This window comes from Triturus cristatus, chromosome 9 (assembly GCF_964204655.1).
Source record: "Triturus cristatus chromosome 9, aTriCri1.1, whole genome shotgun sequence".
Classification (NCBI taxonomy): Eukaryota; Metazoa; Chordata; class Amphibia; order Caudata; family Salamandridae; genus Triturus; species Triturus cristatus.
This window is the reverse complement of record NC_140592.1, coordinates 73175168-73195742: the sequence shown is the minus strand read 5'-3', so window position 1 is coordinate 73195742 and position 20575 is coordinate 73175168. Positions and strand designations below refer to the sequence as shown.

At 43.9% G+C, this 20575-nt stretch overlaps 2 protein-coding genes across 5 annotated transcripts in view; one reads left to right on the top strand and one right to left on the bottom strand.

The window, feature by feature from the left end:
- UROC1 (urocanate hydratase 1) overlaps positions 1-20575 on the top strand; it is a 424295-nt gene that overhangs the window by 35810 nt on the left and 367910 nt on the right. The window lies entirely within an intron of this gene.
- Positions 1-20575, bottom strand: part of LOC146797419 (netrin-4-like) — a 311780-nt gene that overhangs the window by 247082 nt on the left and 44123 nt on the right. Inside the window, exon 2 of the mRNA XM_085624438.1 lies at positions 11660-12201. Within this exon, the coding sequence (XP_085480564.1) occupies positions 11660-12201 (542 nt within the window). The remainder of the gene's footprint in view (positions 1-11659; positions 12202-20575) is intronic.

Here is a 20575-nt window from a genome sequence, read left to right as displayed (position 1 = left end):
AATGTCAGAGCATGGTTCAAGAACTGCAGGGCATGTTTCAAGAAGTGCAGAGCATGCTTAAGAAGTGCAGAGCATGGCTCAGGGAGTGCAGGGCATGGTTCAAGAAGTGCAGAGCATGGTTCAAGAAGTACAGAGCATGGCTCAAGAAGTGCAGATCATGGATCAAGAAGTGCAGATCATGGCTCAAGAAGTGCAGGGCATGGCTCAAGAAGTGCAGATTATGGCTCAAGATGTGTAGAGCATGGCTCAAGAAGTGCAGAGCATGGCTCAAGAAGTGCATGGATCAGGGAGTGGAGAGCATGCTCAATGAGTGCAGAGCATGGTTCAAGAAGTGCAGAGCATGGCTCAAGAAGTGCAGAGCAGGGCTCAGGGAGTGCGGAGGAAGGCTCAAGAAGTGCATGGATCAGGGACTGGAGAGCATACTCAATGAGTGCAGAGCATGGTTCAAGAAGTGCAGGGCATGGCTCAATTAGTGCAGAGCATGGTGAGGGAGTGCAGAGCATGGCTCAGGGAGAGCAGAGCATGGCTCAAGAAGTGCAGAGCGCGGCTCAGGCAGTGCAGAGCATGGCTCAGGGAGTGCAGAGCATGGATCAAGAAGTGCATGGCTACGCGAGTGCTGAGCATGGCTCAAGAAGTGCATGGTTCAAGAAGTGCAGGGCATGGCTCAATGAGTGCAAAGCATGGTTCAAGAAGTGCAGGGCATGGCTCAATGAGTGCAGAGGATGGCTCAAGAAGTGCAGAGCATGGCTCAGGGAGTGCAGAGCATGGCTCAGTGAGTGCAGAGAATGGCTTAAGAAGTTCAGAGCATGGCTCAAGAAGTTCAGAGCATGAATCAAGAAGTGCAGGGCATGGCTCAAGAATGTTAGAGCATGGTTCAAGAAGTGCAGGGCATGGCTCAAGAAGTGCAGAGCATGGTTCAAGAAGTGCTGATCTCAGTTCCTGAAGTGCAGAGAATGGTTCAAGAAGTGCAGAACATGGGGGAGGAGCCTAGCGCGCAACCAAGAAGTGCAGAACATGGCTCAAGAAGTGCAGAGCATGCTCAAGAAGTGCAGAGCATGGCTCAGGGAGTGCAGGGCATGGTTCAAGAAGTGCAGAGCATGGTTCAATAAGTGCAGAGCATGGCTCAAGAAGTGCAGATCATGGCTCAAGAAGTGCAAGGCATGGCTCAAGAAGTGCAGAGCATGCTCAAGAAGTGCAGAGCATGGCTCAGGGAGTGCAGGGCATGGTTCAAGACGTGCAGAGCATGGTTCAATAAGTGCAGAGCATGGCTCAAGAAGTGCAGATCATGGCTCAAGAAGTGCAGGGCATGGCTCAAGAAGTGCAGATTATGGCTCAAGATGTGTAGAGCATGGCTCAAGAAGTGCAGAGAATGGCTCAAGAAGTGCTGGGCATGGCTCAAGAAGTGCAGATAATGGCTCAAGATGTGTAGAGCATGGCTCAAGAAGTGCAGAGCATGGCTCAAGAAGTGCAGAGCACGTCTCAAGACGTGTAAATGGGTTTCCAAATATAAAAAAAAATAGTACGTTTAGATTCCGTTTGGCGGGTGAATCTTGGGCTAGGTGGAGGACATTCTTCTCAAATTCCTGCCCTTTGACCAAAAACTCACATTGGAGTACAGGCTCTTCAAGAAGAACTTAAAGAGTCTACGGCTCAAAGAAGATGTTGTACCCTAACTTTTTTTGGCTACTCAACATTCGTCTTTGACAGCTTCGCCTACGTGGACTGCCCCAAACCTCTCGCTTTTCCATGGTCTTCTCCGCTCCTGCTTAGATAACCCATTCTTCATAATAAGCACAAATGGGGGTTCTGAGCTATGGAGTGATGTACACATAAGTAGATACATGGCTTAGATCAAGTGGTGGAAGGAGGCAGGATCAGGCTCACTATGATAAGTAAATAAGCCTTCGCCTTATAGATGCAGCCTCTGGTGTCTTCATCTGAGGGCTGATGTATGATACCAGGATCGCAGCGCCGAAGCGGCCGGTTAATACTGTGCGGGACATCTACATCCGCACTTCACAGACACCGATGCTCAGAGGTAGGGGTTTCTCTTAAGATGGACATGGAGTCTGCATTTTCCCAATATTCTTGACATGCATAATCTCTACATTCAGCTGGCGGAGCATCTGCAGACACCCAAACTTGTTATATTTTCCTTTTATCAGCTTTTTTTAAATCGATCTGTTGCTTGTAGAAACATATTTCTGATGTCAATGCAACAATAATGTTTGTTCACTTCTAAATCTTTCCAAGTCCAGGCCTTATTTTCAAGTTCTGCATTAATCTCTTGCCTTACTAACGAATGTTCCATTCTCAGTTTTTAACTTTAAACAAAAAATCTGCAACTGATCTGGACCAAAAGATGTCACACAGCCTTTGCTGTTTTTTAAGCTGATTGCACACATTTTAACAATGCTTGGAGGTACTTCCACACTAGCTATGCTGCACAGTGTGTCTGATTCCGCCAACTAGTACCATCTGTTGTTTTTTGTCAACCAGGTAATTTACATGTATATGGTTACAGACCTCTGACATAAATTGAATTAATAATGATAACACCTCTTACAGGACAATCGGAACATATTATGTTTTTTTAAATAGGCAGTGAATAGGATGGACATGTCGAAACTAGTGGTGAAGGACTTCAAAAGGATAATTCATGACTTGCTCTAGTGAAGACCATGAACTTTGAACTTTACAGCCCTCAGAGACAGCCTTTCCAACTGAGGTCTTATCTTTGCTCAATCCACCACCAGCTGACCATAACTGCAATGTTACCTATGACTTTGAACACAGGTTTTCCAAACCCGGTTCACAGCTCTGAAGTCAGGACTGTGAAGAAAAGTGCTTCGTTTTTCACAGCTCTGATTGGGAAACAACCGTTACAACGCAGTCATTACAACACACTACATTTACAACGAAGTCCTTGCAACGCAGCTGCATTTACATCACATGCCATTACAACGCAGCCATTACAACGCATGTCACTACAACGCATGCCATTACAATGCATTATAAGGAAAGTATTGGGGAATAGTAATTTTTACCCCTACACTATCCAACACTTACGCTACTGTTGCACTCACTGGAATGGGAATAGTAAATTTTACCCCTACACTATCCAACACTTACCCTACTGTTGCACTCACTGGAGTGGGAATAGTCATTTTTACCCCAACACTATCCAACACTTACCCTACGGTTGCCCTAAAAGTATTATGCGTTGTAATGGTATGCATTGTAATGGAATGCGTTGTAAATGTAGTTTCAAAAAATGCGTTGTGATGGCATGCGTTGTAAAATCATGCGTTGTAATAGATGTTGCGATGTAAAAACCGTGTAAAGGCATGCGTTGTAAATGTTTGCGTTGTAACGTGCCCTATTCCTGTGATTTCAGAGCAGGGAAGCACCAGATGTCGAAATCTGTGTTCTGAGTGGTGGAGCTCTATTGCCTCCCCCTCATCTTTAGTAACCTTAGAGAGGTTGCACCCCCACACCACTAACCACCATCTGTCCTTTCAGCCGTGAGTCTCTCCAGACCTGGGCTGACAAGAAAAGCAGGAAGCGTTGAAGAGCATCGGTCAGATGGCAAAGAGTGTGACTTCCGGTGGGAGGTGGAAGTAATACTCAGCTGCTAGTGTAGACAGGACACAAGGGATTTTTGTAGTTTTGGGGGTGAGGAGGCCATTTCAAGAGTGGAAGGAGACGGTGGCAGTCTTTTGGACTGAGGAGAGAGAGGGGTGCATTGCCGAGGATGGATGCGGTGGGTCGAAGGATGGCAGGTAGTTTTTGTTTTGAAGGGATGGGTGGAGGATTCTAGCAAGAGCGGATGGGGAGGGTGGTCAGACTCCTGGTACTTGTTTTCAGATTGCGTGGGGAAGGTGATGGCAGACTTCCAGATACTTTAATGGCGGTAGGGAAGTGGGCTGAGGTAGATGAGACCATATTGTGTAAGGCTGCCCCATGAATCTCTTGCCTCCATCTTTGCACTGCTCACCTGAGCAGGGGAAGAAGTTCTGGGGGGCGCACACAGCTCAAAACTGTAGATGGGTAGTTGTCAACAAAGTGGAGTTTTCTACCCCGGGGTTCAGAGAGACATCATAGACAACTCAAACATCAATCTTGTCTGTTTGATGGCTCTTGGAATTCTTGGAAAACAACTCTTCTGGACTCTTTTAGAAATTGTATTCAGAATTCTCTGTGTAGTCTGTTGGCATGAAGGCTGCCTGTAAGTCTATGCTACGGCCACCTCTAATTCTGATTACCTGCTGGTAAAGGTCGGGAATAAAGCGGCAATCTGACAGAATGAAACAAATCCTGATAACTAGTACCTCTTCCAGTTATAGTCTATAGGGTAACTCCTATCCCTGTGCCCTCACAGGCTCATCTTCAGCTACAGGTTCTGTAACTGACACAAACCAGTAGGAGCTAGACCTGGTGTTACAGGACCTCAGCATTATGAGCACTGCCTAATTAATCCCTCTTTGTTTTTTTCTGACAACTCATCTGCAGAGCTGACCAATCAGGAAGTATTTAATTATTTAATAGCACTTTCTTCATATCAGCAGGAAATTCTCATTAGTCCATTGCCTCGCTGACTTCGACATAATTTGGACCAGTGAACATTGTACTTGTGACTTCTAAAGTTTGCTGTTATTTCAATTTCTGCGATTGTGAATGATTTTATGGGGCATAAATAATGTGTAAAAAGTTTCAGATCCGTTAGGATGTACAGGTCACACATGTAGCTGGCCTGCAGCACCTCCTTTTGGGGGAGCCACATACACCATCAGTCTACAGCCCAGTAGTGTTTTGCAGCTGCCCTGTATCAATGCACGCAAAAGGGGGAAAGGTGGCAAGAAAAATGTGCCAAGCCTAAGGTGGTAAACTGGAATGAGATAGGGGTGCAACGCAGGTCGTGTCAGCCCCTGCGTCACAGGAGATTCCCTAAACCTCCAGGAGGCCCCAATTCTTCTAGGAGGCCTCAGTCAGCCCTATATAAATGAATATCTGTGAGATGATGGAGACTCTGAGCTCCTCAACATTGGGCTGCTGTGAGCTCCACGGAAGGCAAGAGAGCTTGTGAAGGTAAAATTCCAAAAATGGCTGAGAAAGACCCTCTGGTCCAACATTCCAATCTTTGTATTTCTGTTTCTCTGAATTTAATTTAAAACATGCTGCCCTCAATGGGTGGAATGATCTAATTGCATCATTACCCTTCTGCTTTGCGCTATATCGGGGTTGTATTTTAGAATATTGCTTGCAAAAATAGAGTCTGCCAGAAATGTCATGTCCTAAACATCATTTACCAAATTATTTGTTCATTGGGTGTAGACTTCCTATTATAAACTCAAATAGGGCGATATTTGTGAAAAATATATTTAGGGTAAAATATTTCTGACAGATTATATTTTGGTTGCAATATATTTGTCCCAGACCTAAACAGGTTGTTTGCCTCATTGGAGCTCAGGCGTATACCCCCAGGAGAGGATATTAACAACTAGTATAGCCCTCAATGGCAGGCCATAATGAACTGTTGTTCATAGGATGCAATGTCAATAGCTTTTAGCGGTCCGTTGACTTGACTGTGAACTATGTCTTCAGATGGGGCAGTTAAGCTTGATAAATGCCCTTAGCATATGGCAATAAACTTCAAGTTTGAACTCAAAATCATTTTCGTGCATGACTAGTAGCCTTGTCCAAAAATTAAGAAATGTCTTTAATACCCCAGAATAACCTGTGAGTAGCCAACTGACCCAGGTGGGGCACCGGGCACATACTACACAGGAGACAATCCTGTATATTTGGACAGGATTCTGTTTCATTGGTGCAAAATCAGTGCGAATTTGGCCATGTATGTCTGGACTAAGCAGGCTAGAGCGAAGAAATCATAGGGGCATATTATCAAGCCAGGCGATAACATTATCGCCGCTTTAGCGGCAGAAAACTGCCGCTAAAACGGCGATAATGAGCTTGATAATATGCTCTATGGAATTCCAATTGAAGCCCATGTTAGACGTCCTTCACATCTAACAGGGGTTTCAACTGGAATTCCATAGAGCATATTATCAAGCCCATTATCGCCGTTTTAGCGGCAGTTTTCTGCCGCTAAAGTAGCGATAATTTTATCGCCTGGCTTGATAATATGCCCCATAGTCCTTAAACCCAGCAATACAATTAAGGAAATGGGAACTACCAATGTTCTATAATGTAAACTAATGCATGTCACGTGATGCATCAATGCTATCATTGAATGTGAGAGAAATTTCAGACTCTTTAACCACAATCAAGTGAAGTCTCTACAGGATGTGAAGGCAGAAACCCTTTACCGTTCCCTTCTTTTCAAGACTGTACAACTATACGGGTATCACTGACAGACACAAATACTGTGTGGACAGAAAATCGTGTCAAAAATTTCGAGGACCAGAAAATTGGGAAGGTAAGTGTAAATAGGTATGTATACATTTACTATTCTGAACTCCACATCTACGTACCTTGAAGATATATTTATATATCATCAAGGTACATGTATGTGGAGTTATACATAGTAAAACTTTGCTCACCTATAGAAACGTACCTTTACAAAATCTTTGTCCTTGATATTCTCGACACGATATTTTGGACACACAATATTTTTTCCTCCGATATTTTGTCAGCACACCATATATGGGTGATGGTTCGCCCTAAGTTGGCAGGGTATGCCCAGACGTGGGTCCCTTGCTCACTTTGCCACTGGATTCAAGCTAGCCTGGCTGATGATGGCTGATTAGCCAGAAAACGGTCCCAGGATGCTTGTTTCCGGTCCAGGGAAGACATGGCTTGGCAGTTCAGGCTGGACTGTTCCCATGAGGCACAGGGTCAGACAGATTTGCATATGGCCATGTCTGAAGTGGGGTGACGGTGTGAGCTAAAGAATAATGATGGATTAAATCCAGATCAGTTGACTGGGGGTGAGTGCTTGCACTTTTCAACACTCCGTCCATCATCCCCTTTAGTTTTGCGATGGTGAATGTGAGACAATAGACTAATAAGCACAGGTATGTGACTTTGTACTGTAGAGTTTCCAACAAAGAAAAGCACATTTTATTATCAGAAAACACATCAAAACCGTTGGTGTATCTTCTAGATAAATGCTTTCAAAGCTCATTTGTAACAACATGCCCAAAAGGGGTGCATGTCACATTATCAAGGCCAGAAATATTGTCACGCTAAAATATTGTGGCCTCAATATTCCGCTTATCAACTGTGGAACCTCCTGAGGCTTGAGCCGGGAGTAGCGCGAACTGTGTATTTTTAAAATTGTAATCGCTTTGTGTGTGAATCTATTTTTAAATTACTGCACTTACCGCCCTGAGCACCAAACCTACCACGAACTCCCCTGCTGACAGCTGACCAAAACGCTGCCACCGGCGAGTGTCTGTTCGTCCCCCTGCCGCCATTGCCCACGATACAGGCCACGCCCACCGGGATAGGCCACGCCCCCTTCCGCGCCACCAGGTATTTAGAACGCGCTGATCTCAAGCGCTGCCCGCTTATCAACTGTGGAACCTCCTGAGGCTTGAGCCGGGAGTAGCGCGAACTGTGTATTTTTAAAATCGTAATCGCTTTGTGTGTGAATCTATTTTTAAATTACTGCACTTACCGCCCTGAGCACCAAACCTACCACGAACTCCCCCGCTGACAGCTGACCAAAACGCTGCCACCGGCGAGTGTCTGTTCGTCCCCCTGCCGCCATTGCCCACGATACAGGCCACGCCCACCGGGATAGACCACGCCCCCCTTCCTCTTCGTCTGCCTCCTATAAAGCATGTGTCTATATGGGAAGCGCAGCGGACGAGCGCAGCGGGCGCGACGAATGCGCGCCGAAGGCGCGCATAAGGCAAGCTCGTCTGCGCTCGTCCGCGCCGAGTCCGGGCCAGGGGCCACGTCCCCTATATCTCAGCCGAAACAGTTTTTGGCTTACAGCGCAGACGCTCTACATGGCATGAGGTTTTCGGGACCAGATTGTAAAGGATTTTGCCTTGATGCGATGTCTCTTCCAGCCATTTGCCCAAAATGTAACGTTCCCCTTAATACATGGCAGGCCACAATCCTGAAACATGAATACTGCATGTTTTTATTAAACTGCAGATCCCTGCCAAAACATAAGTTGGAAATCTCTCTCCTACTGGAAGAGCGCATGCCGGACGCAGTGTTTCTCACTGAAACATGGTTGGCGTTAGATTCCGACCCTGCTGTCGTAACATCCCTTCCCTCTGGCTTTCAAATCATTCGACAAGATCGTTCGGAGGGCAGAGGGGGTGGGTTAGCAATTATATTTAAAGAACAATATCTTTGCAGACTCATTCCAGAAACTATCCCAGACTGTGAGAGCCTAGCCTTTTCGCTGGAGTTCTCTCCCAACCACTGTTTTTCGGGCACTTTGATATATCGCCCACCTGGCCCCTCTAAACAATTTAATAACCTCCTACCGTCAATTGTAGCACCACGCATTAGCGCAGCTGCTAACTACACTGTGTTAGGCGATCTCAATTTTCACTTTGATTCACCGCTGGATCCTACGGCTACTATACTAGTCGATGACCTGGCCGCGCTTCAACTTATCCAACGAGTAAAAACATCGACTCATGTAAAAGGACACCTGTTAGATCCAGTGTTCAGTAACTGTGTGAATTTTGTGGTTGAGCCTCCGCTCCCCCTCCCATGGACTGACCACTCCCTGGTGCCCTTTACTTGGTTTACCCAGAAACCTATTCCGGTAACACCGATGATAAGACACGCTAGATCGTGGACGCGGATACCAGTAGATGAATGGAAAAATGAACTTACGAAAGTACTTCCCTCTAATAATGAGGATCCATGTCTGGCTAACCAGGCCTATGAGAACTGGATCCGGCATTCTCTCGATACCATCCTTCCCCTTAAGAACTTAACGGTAAAACGTCCCCATAAAACAGCACCTTGGTACTCGGAGGCCCTCAGGGACAAAAAGCGCCAATGCCGGAAAATTGAAAGGAAATGGCGTCTAGACTATTCCATGGAGAAAAAAACCCTATATCGAGAAGAAATAAAAGCCTACAAAAAGGAAGTAAAAGCTGCTCAAGCGGTTTACTTTGCTGACAAGATCCGAGCTGCAAAATCTAAACCCAGGGAAATCTTCCATATTCTACAACAACTTACAAAGCCTCCTCTCCCCAGCAGATATGAGGAAAAATCTGCTTCCCAATGTAATGACCTGGCGGAATTCTTTTCAGCCAAAGTTAATAATATATACGCTTCTTTTCCCTGCACTAACACTCCTCTGACAGTTCAGGGTAAAACCAGGGGGACAGCCGATGCTCTAAGCTCCTCACCTACGCTTGACCACTTTCCTTGCATGGATCTCGAGGTTGTAGAGACCATGGCTCGGAAAGTAAAATCTGGTTCGCCAACTGACCCGGCACCCCCAGAAGCAATGTTGTTAGCGTCTCAGGTTGTTTTACCCATCATCAAAAATCTCCTGAATGCTTCCATCACTTCTGGCACCGTCCCTCCTGCCTGGAAACGGGCGATGGTCCGAGCACTGATAAAGAAGCCAAATCTGGACCCACTGGACTTTGGCAATTATCGCCCTATTTCCCTGCTACCCTGGGTGACTAAAATAGTGGAGAAGTATGTCAATCTCCAGCTGGTCAGCTTTCTTGAAGATAACCAGCTGCTAGATACCACTCAGACAGGGTTCAGACCTAAGCATGGAACAGAGTCCGCCCTCCTCATGGTCATCGAGGAGTCCAGGAAAATTCTTGACCAGGGAGGATCAGTGGCAGTGATCCTCCTTGATCTCAGCGCAGCTTTCGACACGGTCAGTCATAACACCTTACTGAACCGTCTTTCGAATGCTGGCATTGTGGACAAGGCCTGGCTCTGGTTAAAATCTTTTCTGAGTAACAGGTCATTCCGAGTGTTCGACGGACAGACAGTGTCCTCCAGCATGCCCCTGAAGTGTGGAGTCCCCCAGGGCTCCTCTTTAAGCCCTGCGCTTTTTAATATCTATATGAGGCCACTGGCTGAGGTAGTTCGTCCGTATGGAGTCAAGATCATATCCTATGCGGACGACACCCAGTTGGTGGTCTCATTAGCGCAGGAGGCTCAGCAACCACTTCTAGGTGGACTAATAAAATGCTTGGAGGAGGTAAAGGCCTGGATGACTCTGTCATCATTAAAGCTTAATGGTGACAATACGGAGCTTATGCTCCTGGGCCCGGCTGATCCCACCTTTTTTAACTCACTATGGCCCACCTGTCTAGGCCCCCCCCCGGCCCCGAAGGATAACATCAAAAGCCTAGGGGTATGGCTGGACAGAAGGCTGTCACTTAACACCCAGGCCACAAAGCTCTCAGCCACCTGTTTTGGATTGCTCAGGACACTGAAGAAAGTCCTCCCTTTGCTCCCAATGGAGGCAAAGCAAACGGCTGTACAGGGCCTGATACAGTCACACCTAGACTCTAACAACGCCCTCTACTTAGGTGCTCCAGAGTTCACCCTAAAGAGGCTACAGCTGATACAAAACTGTGCTGCTCGTACTTTGCTACAGATCCCACGCAGACTGCCAGTTAGAGCGGCACTGACTAGCCTGCATTGGCTCCCAGTGCGTAAGAGAGTCACCTTTAAGGCAATGTGTATTGCTCACCAGGCCTTCTGGGACTCGGGACCATTAATCACTCGTAGTCTAGTAAACCAGTATCGTCCAGGTAGAGATCTTCGATCTAGCCAGGCTTTTATGGCAACAGTCCCTAGAATTAAAAGGACAAGATCGGGTGGAAGGACGTTTGCCTTCAACGCCACCAAGATCTGGAACTCCCTCCCCTCCCATTTGAGATCCAACCCTGACCTCGCCTCTTTCCGTAAACAACTAAAAACACACCTGTTCAATTCTTCTCAATAATCCTAGTTCGCCTTCCCTACCGGTCTACAACCTCACCTACCCTACCATCTGGTTCCTTTTAGCGCTTGGACGCCTCAGGGCAGCAATTCGCGCTGTTATAAATTCACTTTTCATTTCTTTTTATTTCATAATCAAACTACTGTGAATACTGTGTGTATACAGGAAAGTATATATTTTACAATTGTTAAGTCCACAAGCCTTGAAGAGATATCACCAAGGTACATGTATAATGAGTTCAATATAGTAAGCTTAAACCTACTCGTATATGTATTCATAGAAAAAAACAGAGGTTAAAGTGACGTTATAGTTAGGTGAAAATGTCAGTTAAAATGTAATATTTTAAACTATTAAAAAAAACTGAAAATCTCCAGTTATAGTTGAGTAAGGTAACTATAAAATGTTCCCCCGCCATGTACAGTGTGTCCATCAGTGATGTCATTTCAGATCTCATCAGTGATGTTATCAATGATGTTATAGAACATGTCATGAGTGTTGTAATATGTGAGGTCATAAGCAGCGCATAGGTCAAGTGACTGGGAGACTATTTCTGGAGGCTCGGGTGCTGAGGATCGCCTGCAGGGGCAGCACAGACACATGGTATGCCATTATGTCTACTGCTGTTGAATGCTTGATTTCAATTATGCCATTTATGTAATCCTAAATCAAATGAAATAGTAACACTTTCCACAACAGACTTGCAAAATACCTGTGACATTCAGCTTGAGGCGCGCTTACCTCTCCGCGGGTGCACGGCAAGGCATCCGAGTATCTTGAAGTGCACATTGCTCGCTCATCCTTCAGATCATCCTGCACGCCAAATGTGTCCGTGCAATTAACAGCAAAGTACTTGTAGGGCCTCCACGTCTGACCGTAATCTTGAGACCTCTCTAACACCATAGCAGCAGGCCGCGGTGACTTGAACACCACGATGACGTGAGTCAGGTAGAATTCTGATTCAAGGTCCAGCCTGATCTCCTCTCTGTGGACCCCCTGGGCCGACTGCCACCAGGAGACAGGGTTCAAGAAGAAGTCATCAGTCATGTCCGCCGGCAGGTGGGCATTGTCCGGTTGGTTGGCGTTGCATTTGGTGCAGTGGTGCTGCCTGCAGGCTGGGGGTCCTGTGTGGAGCAAGTTTTGGTCAGGGTAGAAGCAATACAGTTCTGTGCTGTTCTGCCCACAGGTGGTGAGGGTAGAAGGTGTTCTGCCAGCGGCAAGGTTCCCCACCGGTGGATTGCATGAGTGTCCATCACAGCGGCCGGCCTTTTGCCTCACTGCACCTGAAAGACATGGAAACAGATATTGTTCATGTATCAGGTATCTGAGCAGCAAGCATTGTGGGGATTTAATGACTTCTGAGTCTCTCCTGTAAGACTTCAAGGCCAATGGGTGAATCTTGGACTATTCCCGCTTGAGCATATAGGACATGCATCTGAGGTGAGAGTTATTCTTTATTTTACTACCTACCTCCCAGCCAGTACAGTACAACGGCCCTTCTCTGACCTTGCCCTATATGACTTTAGTTAACTGGGTCCCTGCCTCCTTGAAAACAAATGCAATGTGCTTTTGCTCACTTCTATTTTGCGGATTTCTCTTGGAAAATCTCTTTTCCTCTATTTAATTTTAGCCATCTTTTTTTAACTTCACAGCCCTAATCCACCACCATCAACATGCATACTTAATGAACCTTTCACCCACCCAGTTACGCCTATCGGTGAGAGCTTTTTGACCCTACTACTGTTACTATTATTACTAATGCTATGGTCATAACTACAACGTTTGTTTCTACTATTAACAGTCCTTTAAATACTGCTACTACTACTACTACTACAGCTCACTGTATTAATACTATCTATAGCATTAGTAGTGATAGCAGTAGTAGTTCACTGGCTCTCTTGTTGGCATTAGTACTATTATTACCAGTAGTAGTTTTACTCATAGTAGTACTTGTAGTAGCAGTTATATTCGTACTAATGTATTAATTACAATCCTTTTGTTGCACTAACAATAGTATCAAGACAAGTAAAATGTGAGTAGCGCCAGCAGTGGCAGAAGAAGAGGTATTTCAAGTAGGATTAGCAGTAATTGTGTTGGTGATAATATTTATTGTCGAAGTAGTAATCACAATAGTATTGGAAGACGTTGTATTGCTTCTCATAGCAGTAATAGTACCAGCACTAGCAATAGTAGCAATGTTTGCTGGATTAGTTTTTGTATTATCTGAAGCACCAGTAGTAGTAGATTTCCAGGTTTCACTAATAATTGTAGCAGTACCAGTGCCTGTAGTCCTAGCAGCCATCAGAGGCAGTGGGACTCGTACCAGTAGGAGCGGTAGTATTAGTTAAAGTATCAGCAATGGTACATTCGGAGTAGTTGGACAGGATTTCAATAATTCACATGCGTTTGGCCGTGGGGCTTGAATAAATATTGTATATCTCCGTCTCTTGTTAGGATGGACGAGTGCAGTAGTTTATATGGTTGTTATCAAATATGTAAAATTGTTACTTGAAAGAAATGTAAATGAAACGCAATATTTTCCTTTTCTTCTTTGCTGTTGGAATGCATTTCCAGAACCCACTTCCTGTCCTGCTATTTTATGTAATTTCCCTTTTCATGGGCTTAGGCAGGATCCGGCCTCAGGCTACTTAACAAAAACTTTAAAAATAAGACAAATCCGAAAAAGGTTTAAAACTGATGGCGCGCAAAAAATGCATTTTATTTAAGGAAACATTGAATGCACCCTTTAAAAGATCTCTTCATGGAGCCGGGAGCATTCCCTGACAGCATACAATTCAGTTAGTTCAAACCCGTATCTGAAACAAACCTTGCAACTCTAATAGGTTTGGCATTGGCCGACAGCCTTTTGGTTTTATCAATGATTGGTTTGTTTTGACTAATATGTTTTACAAAACCTTATGGATTGGAAAGCTGCGAGGTCCCCATCATTCTATACAAACATTAGTTAAAGTAATATTATTATGTTGGTCTCAAAAGGCACACATTGCCATGTCGTGCCTGGCACTTACGGGGACTACTTTGTGTGTGGAGGTGCTCCTTGTGAAAGAAAAGAATGCTGTCACTCACAGTGAAGACAGCCAATGGCTGGAGAGGGCTGATCCACCGCCCCATGTAGCGTGCTGTAGTGGATGGAAGAAAAATATCAATGACACAATAGCAAACCAATGGATGAAGAGGGATAGCTGAAGGCCCATTGACATATGTATATGAAGTATGCATTTTAAATATATAAATGGATAACCAGCCATGTGCAAAATTGTCCTCTAGACCTAAATAAATATTCTTCACACCTGAGCGCTGACACCCACCTACCCAAATCATGAAATTACACAATCAATATTGGACCCTGTTAATCAATGCCTATCCTACACATGATTGATGGATTGCTATGTTGGAAACGTACAGCCACTAAAGAAATAATGTTGCTTGTGCTGTGCAATTTTCCCTGTGATGCCTCGTTCGAGATGTGGGGTTGGTACTCAATAAACACCGAAATATTGGTGGGTAGCACTACCAATTCAGTCAGTGTTTTAATTTAAAGAAACAGTACTTTAATGCACACAAACATCAATGCTATACAGGAAATAGAATTAACTGATTCTCTCTAGCCCATTCCTAAATACAGACAAGCATTAAAATGTCTTTACCAACGTAACAACAATGTCTAGTCAAGGCCAGCCTTTTCCAAGGTGATCACACAATGTTATCCCATTGGTTTTGCTTGTGGGCATCGGTCCACAGGCCGGATAGTCAAATAAGCGCAGATGCATTGAGTCACACCAAATGTGGTTCAACAGCCACACACTACAAGCACGGTCAGATGAAGACAGACTGTATCAGTGCGGCTGACTGACGAGAGGGTGGGGGGGGGGGGTCGCACCCTACGCCAGTGACTGAAAACTGCTTCAAGGCTTCTGATTGAGTGCACAAGATTCTCTCACGCCCCCAAAAAGCCCACTACCCCAAACAGGACAGAAGGGCCCACTCACACTGCAGCACTGATCCTTGAGTATAAATTAGGATCACGGCGACAGTGTGGGCACACCCTACAGGAATCGCTCTCAATAGGAAACAAGCAGTGGTCCTAGTGCCGGAACACCATTGTCCCTCTTTCGATCGAGATTTTAAGTTTAAATGGCAATAAGGCGCTTATTTTAGAAGCAAATGTTTGTGGTAAGCTTCCCATGCTGATGTTGCCCTCAGCTCCAGGACACAGGTGGAGGAAACAAAGTCTCTCATCCTTAAGCTTGGGCCTCTTATAGTAAAGGTAGAAGACATTGGTTCTTCTCATTGCACAGCAGCTGGTGACCCTGTGATCTGGTGCAGTCCAGATCTCACTCTGCTCCCACAGGTTCATCCAATAAGCGGGGCCGCTGGTTTTCTATTCTAGGCAGACTGTTCTACAGAAAGTACTCCAGCGCCCACTTTCACAACAGGTTGGTCCCTTTTTACCTCACAGTACTGCATCAGCTAACTTCTAGCTTGAATCTTGTCCCAGGCACAGTTCACAGCCTGGTATGAAGCCAGCAATCTGTAGACCTTGGCTCTGGGACACACACATCTTCTCACCTACACTGGTGTGCAGTTCATCTTTGGTCAGTGATAAGCCCTGGGGTGCTATATTTGAAAAGCTGCCTAGCATTGAATCCCAGAGCTCATCAATCAGCTATGGGGCCATATCATGATGTCCACACAGAAGAGGTCTATGCACTTCTTTGTGACATCTTCAGTGCAAACATTATCTTGAAAAATCTCCATGTTAATGCATGTTTTGGTGACACAGAGCCCCACAGCACAGGGCAGAAATCAACTCTCCAGCGAGTCTGCAGGACTTCCTTTCTCACAGAGGTCAAAATCAAACACCTCTTGTGACATTGCAGTGACCTGCCAGTAAACCCCCTGGGGCAGTAGAGCATGGTCCCATGAATCATACAGGGGACCTCACTGTGCCATCAGTCCCAAAACTAAATCCGATGGATGGAAACTAAAATAAAGAATCACACAATGATATACAGTGCCCATTGCAGACCTGGAAGAAGGCACTGACAATGTATATAAACAACAAGTAACATTGCTACACATACCCAATATGAGCACCAACGTCCTCACACATTGGAAATGTACATTCACATGTCGTCCCCCAGTGGATTCTGTGGCAAGCAGAGTTGTAACACACTGTTGTGTCTTTAAGATGTATTAAAATCTTCAAAGCTTCTTATATAGATGAAAACCATTTAAGGATTTAGCATGTCTCTTGCTAAGTCTGCCCAGTGATGAGTGAGTATGTGTGTGTGTGCACTTCAGTGGTGATGGTAGACATGAGCCAAGGGATTGGAAAGATGGCAGAATGTTGTCATCAGTCATACAAACTGAAATGGATTGAGTTTAACAACACTATTAATAATGGCTTTATTGTGAAACTATTTTACATATTGGACCATTGTTAGATTCTGCACTTGGATTTCTGTACACTGAGAGGGTTCCTTAATATTTTAGATAGTCTCAGGTCATTAAAAATAATAAAAGCAAATGGAGAATAGAAATAATATAAAAAATAGGAACTTCAATGCTATTTGTAAACTGTGCGCCTGGCTCAGGCTTCTGTTTTTATTAGTTTTTCGCCTGTTTGCCTTGTTCTTAACTGTTGAATTGCGCTCTAATCAGCTTGTAGAATGAGAGAACACTAAAGGACAGGGTTGCACATCTGAAATTGTGTGCATGTTTCAGGACCATGGACAGGGAATATGCAGACATCTGTGAATGTACTGAGGGCCTAATTCATGAAGGTACATTTTCACGAATAGGTTTACTCATGTGTAAATCTATTATTGCACCTAGGTCTAGCTGTACACCATTTTGCTGTTCACCAATTCCAAATGTAGATTTACACCTAAGTGTAGGTTTACATGCCTCTCCCTCCTGGTGAAGCCTCCTACAAAAGTTTTCATGAGATTCTACAGCTAGTAACTTTTCACACACAGGAGGGGATCTCTGCCATCGTGGCAACGATATCCGTATGGGAAAGCATAGGGAAAATATTTAAAGTTTAATATTCTTGACACATAAATTAAAAAAAATATTTCCATATAAAACATAAACAAAAATATTACACATATGTTCACATAAAATATACATTTTAAATAATCTAAAATATTTGTTATAACTAATAATATAAATGGCTACAATACATTAAATCAAGAACGTAAATGTGCAGTAACGAAATTTTTTTTTTTTAGGAATTTGTTTTGTATATTCCTTATTGACATATTATCATATACTAGCAAATAGAACAAGCATAACAGTCACACACTGAAACTTCTCCACCCCATCTCCTGAAAAAGAATACCCCCTTGCTCTACCATGGCAATGTACAATGAGTCATTGCGTAACCATGAAGCCGTGGCGGCTCCTCGAGGGAGTACTGTGGGGCGATGAGGCGGGGCGAGGGAGGGGCTGGGTGGGGGGTAGTAAACTGCGACATACGGCCGAATGGAGGTAATTAAATAAATAAATAAAACGAATTACATTGCGCTCTACATCGCCAATTTGGCATTGCAGCGCGCACAATGCAATTCGTTTTATTTATTTATTCATTTACTCTAATCGGTTCAGCCGTATGCCGGAGTTTACTACCCCCCCCCCACCCTGCCCCTGCCCCTCCCCGCCCCACCGCCCCGCAGCACCCCCTCGAGGAGCCGCCACTGTCATGAAGTCAAGTGAGAACGTTTGGACAGAGTTTAAAGTCCGCTTTCTAAGTTTTCTTCTCACTTGCGGGCCACCCACATTATCATTTATCCCATATAACATCAATTACCATTCATCGAGGAATCCGAATGCTGCCTCCCAGCATGGTAATGTAGCCTCTATGGTCATAAACAGTGAATCCAGGGAGTAACTAGTTAATTAAAACATATTTATTTAATTCATAGATGCTATTTCTAAAAGACTAATCTTTTTAAACTCCCATCCACAATAACATTTTTATTTGCATTTTATATACCTTACATTTTGTTAAAAGTTATATATTGAATTAATGGACGTTATTTTAGTTTTTTAAACTTTTTTTTAAATATATCATATGTTATTACATATTATAATAACAAATAAGAGTTGAATAATATATATAATTTTTAACACAAAACAATATACAATTTATTTTTACGTTGAATTATGATTTATTTAACATTACTTTTGGGATTCTATTTTAAGTCTGTGCCTCCATTATCCTCTATGGGAATGAGTTGTAGTACCTGTGAGTGGCTATGATTGGTCCTTTTACACCGAGGTTGGGTCGTAAGAAATGTACTACCATTTTGTTACGTTGGAAGGGTAGTTTGTGAATAGCATTGTGCTTACTCTTACTGGGTGGTATTTATTGTGGGCAGGTCTTCCCTAAATCCCTCCTTACTTTCCCTAAACCCTCTCCTATTTTGTAGTAGATACTCCTCACTTTCCCACCGCTACTCCAGTCTCTCTAATGTTTACAACTTAAGTAGTAAACCTACATGTCTGGAGATCTCTCCTTAGAAATCATCGTAGGTTTATGATTTATATTTTGCAGTAAATAAGTAATACTATTCTATACTACTTTATGTACTACAAAATGCACTTTGTGAATCGTGCCCTCAATATTTAACTGTGTTTTTTTCAGTGAATTTCATTTTTTTAAAAAAAACATAATGCACATTATTCTGAACCCCACAGCATGGCCGGCACTGCACCCACCCCACTGTGGAGGAAACGGGTGCCCAACTCTCTCTATTGACAATCCCTGCTGAGCACAGTCGTTGCTTTCCCTGTCTTTGCATTTGTGGTCTTTCTATCTCTTGCTTTCTATCTCTTTGTGAAATTTTCAAATCTAATCTTACTTTAAATCCTTTCACAAAATGACAGCTAAATCCGCTACTTAAAAGGGAAGCTATTGAGAACGTTGTTACGTTTTGAGTTGAGACTCATGCGCCGTTTTCTAATAAGAAATTCCAAGTCTGATGCTCAACTTTTCCATGTCTCTTGGTCCCCACTATGACTGCACTGGGCTCGGACACTTGTTATAGCGCCTCCCCTTTCCAGGGGAAATTATTTCCACAGTGTAAAAGTCACAAATTGATCCTGATTCGTGATTTTAAGGATGAGAAAATAAAGCTACAGGGACCTTGACAAGCAAATCATATGTGTCTGTGTAAGCGACAGACAGGAGTCACGAAATCACTGCATCGCAACTTAAAAAAACATAGAAATATACAAAAGTGTTAACCCTTTCAAGCCCACAAGGCACCGTTTTCGAACGCTTACTTCTTTAATTCTGCTGAATTCCTTTTTTATTGAACCAACAAAAGCACACTTTTTGAGGAAGGTTTTACTTCATGCTGTTTGGTGTAAACGAAGCAGATTTTGCTGTAGGTGCAAACAACATTTCCTACAGGACGGAAAATAAGAAATCAGATCTTTTTTCTTATGTCTCCTTTAATGTTTTCCCCTGCACAGAAGTGCAAGGAATTTGACTGCTGGGGGACCTTATTTTATTATATGTTCGATTGCCACATTTCGTGCAGATCTGTCTATGGGAGGCAAAGTCAGAGGCAAATCAATACATTCCTTTTAAATGGGATTTGCACCCGAAACTTAACTACACAGTGTCCACTGGCAATGTGCAATACATATACCCATTTATTTTAGTGGAAGAATGGGTTATAGTGGGAGATGAACTAGGGAAGTATAATTGGATAGGTGCCATGCTACCGAGCCGTGTAATGATTTTATTAACCTTTCAGCACCATGGACAGAGGCCACAAACTCATCCGAACATTAAAGGTTCCTAAATTAAGTTGAAAGACAGAAGCGTTTTCAACAACACTGATGTTGCACTGTTATATACGTATGTGGTGTGTATATACATGAACTGTCCAACCTAGGTCCACGAGGGACAGATCCATGTAAAGTTTTTAGGATATCCCTATAAAATAAATGTACATATAACGAGCCCAGTAAAAAAAGTGTAAAGTGATGGGTGAGTTCTATAACTCCTAAACAAGCGATTGTACTGTTTTGCTATTCATAGAGCAGGTGTAATGCTAGTTAGAAAGCCATTCCAGGCACAGGTTTCTAGGTGTGCCATTACACCTATAACATGACTTTCTTACGATAGCCTCCTCCACCTGTTTAGAATTGTACACAGCGTGCAATTAAGCACAGTGGAAGTGGCAGTCAAAATTGCAAAGTTACTACTAACACCAATCATGTCTCTCATCTTGGAGCAGAAGTTTTAAAAGCACATTGACTGGATCTGCTTACAGGTTCTGTTGAATTTCATCTGGAGCACAGGAGCAGAGTAGGGCAGGTACCTATGTGCCTCGCCTCCTCTCTAAGATCCATGGGAGTTATCTTGCTTTCTCATACTCTTCCACCTGTACGGTGACCAGGCATCGGAGGCGGCCATCTTACCCCATTCAACACAGACATTGGCCAATCAAGTCACATGACTAGAGTCACTCTCTCGTCTTCACGATAACAGTCAAACTCTTCATGATGGTCAAGCTCAAGTAATGGGCAAGACAATAATATGTAGTTTATTCTTGTCTGTGGGTCTGTTATAGATGTTGACTTGCCCAGACCACTTGGGTTTGTTCTGTTCGTCTT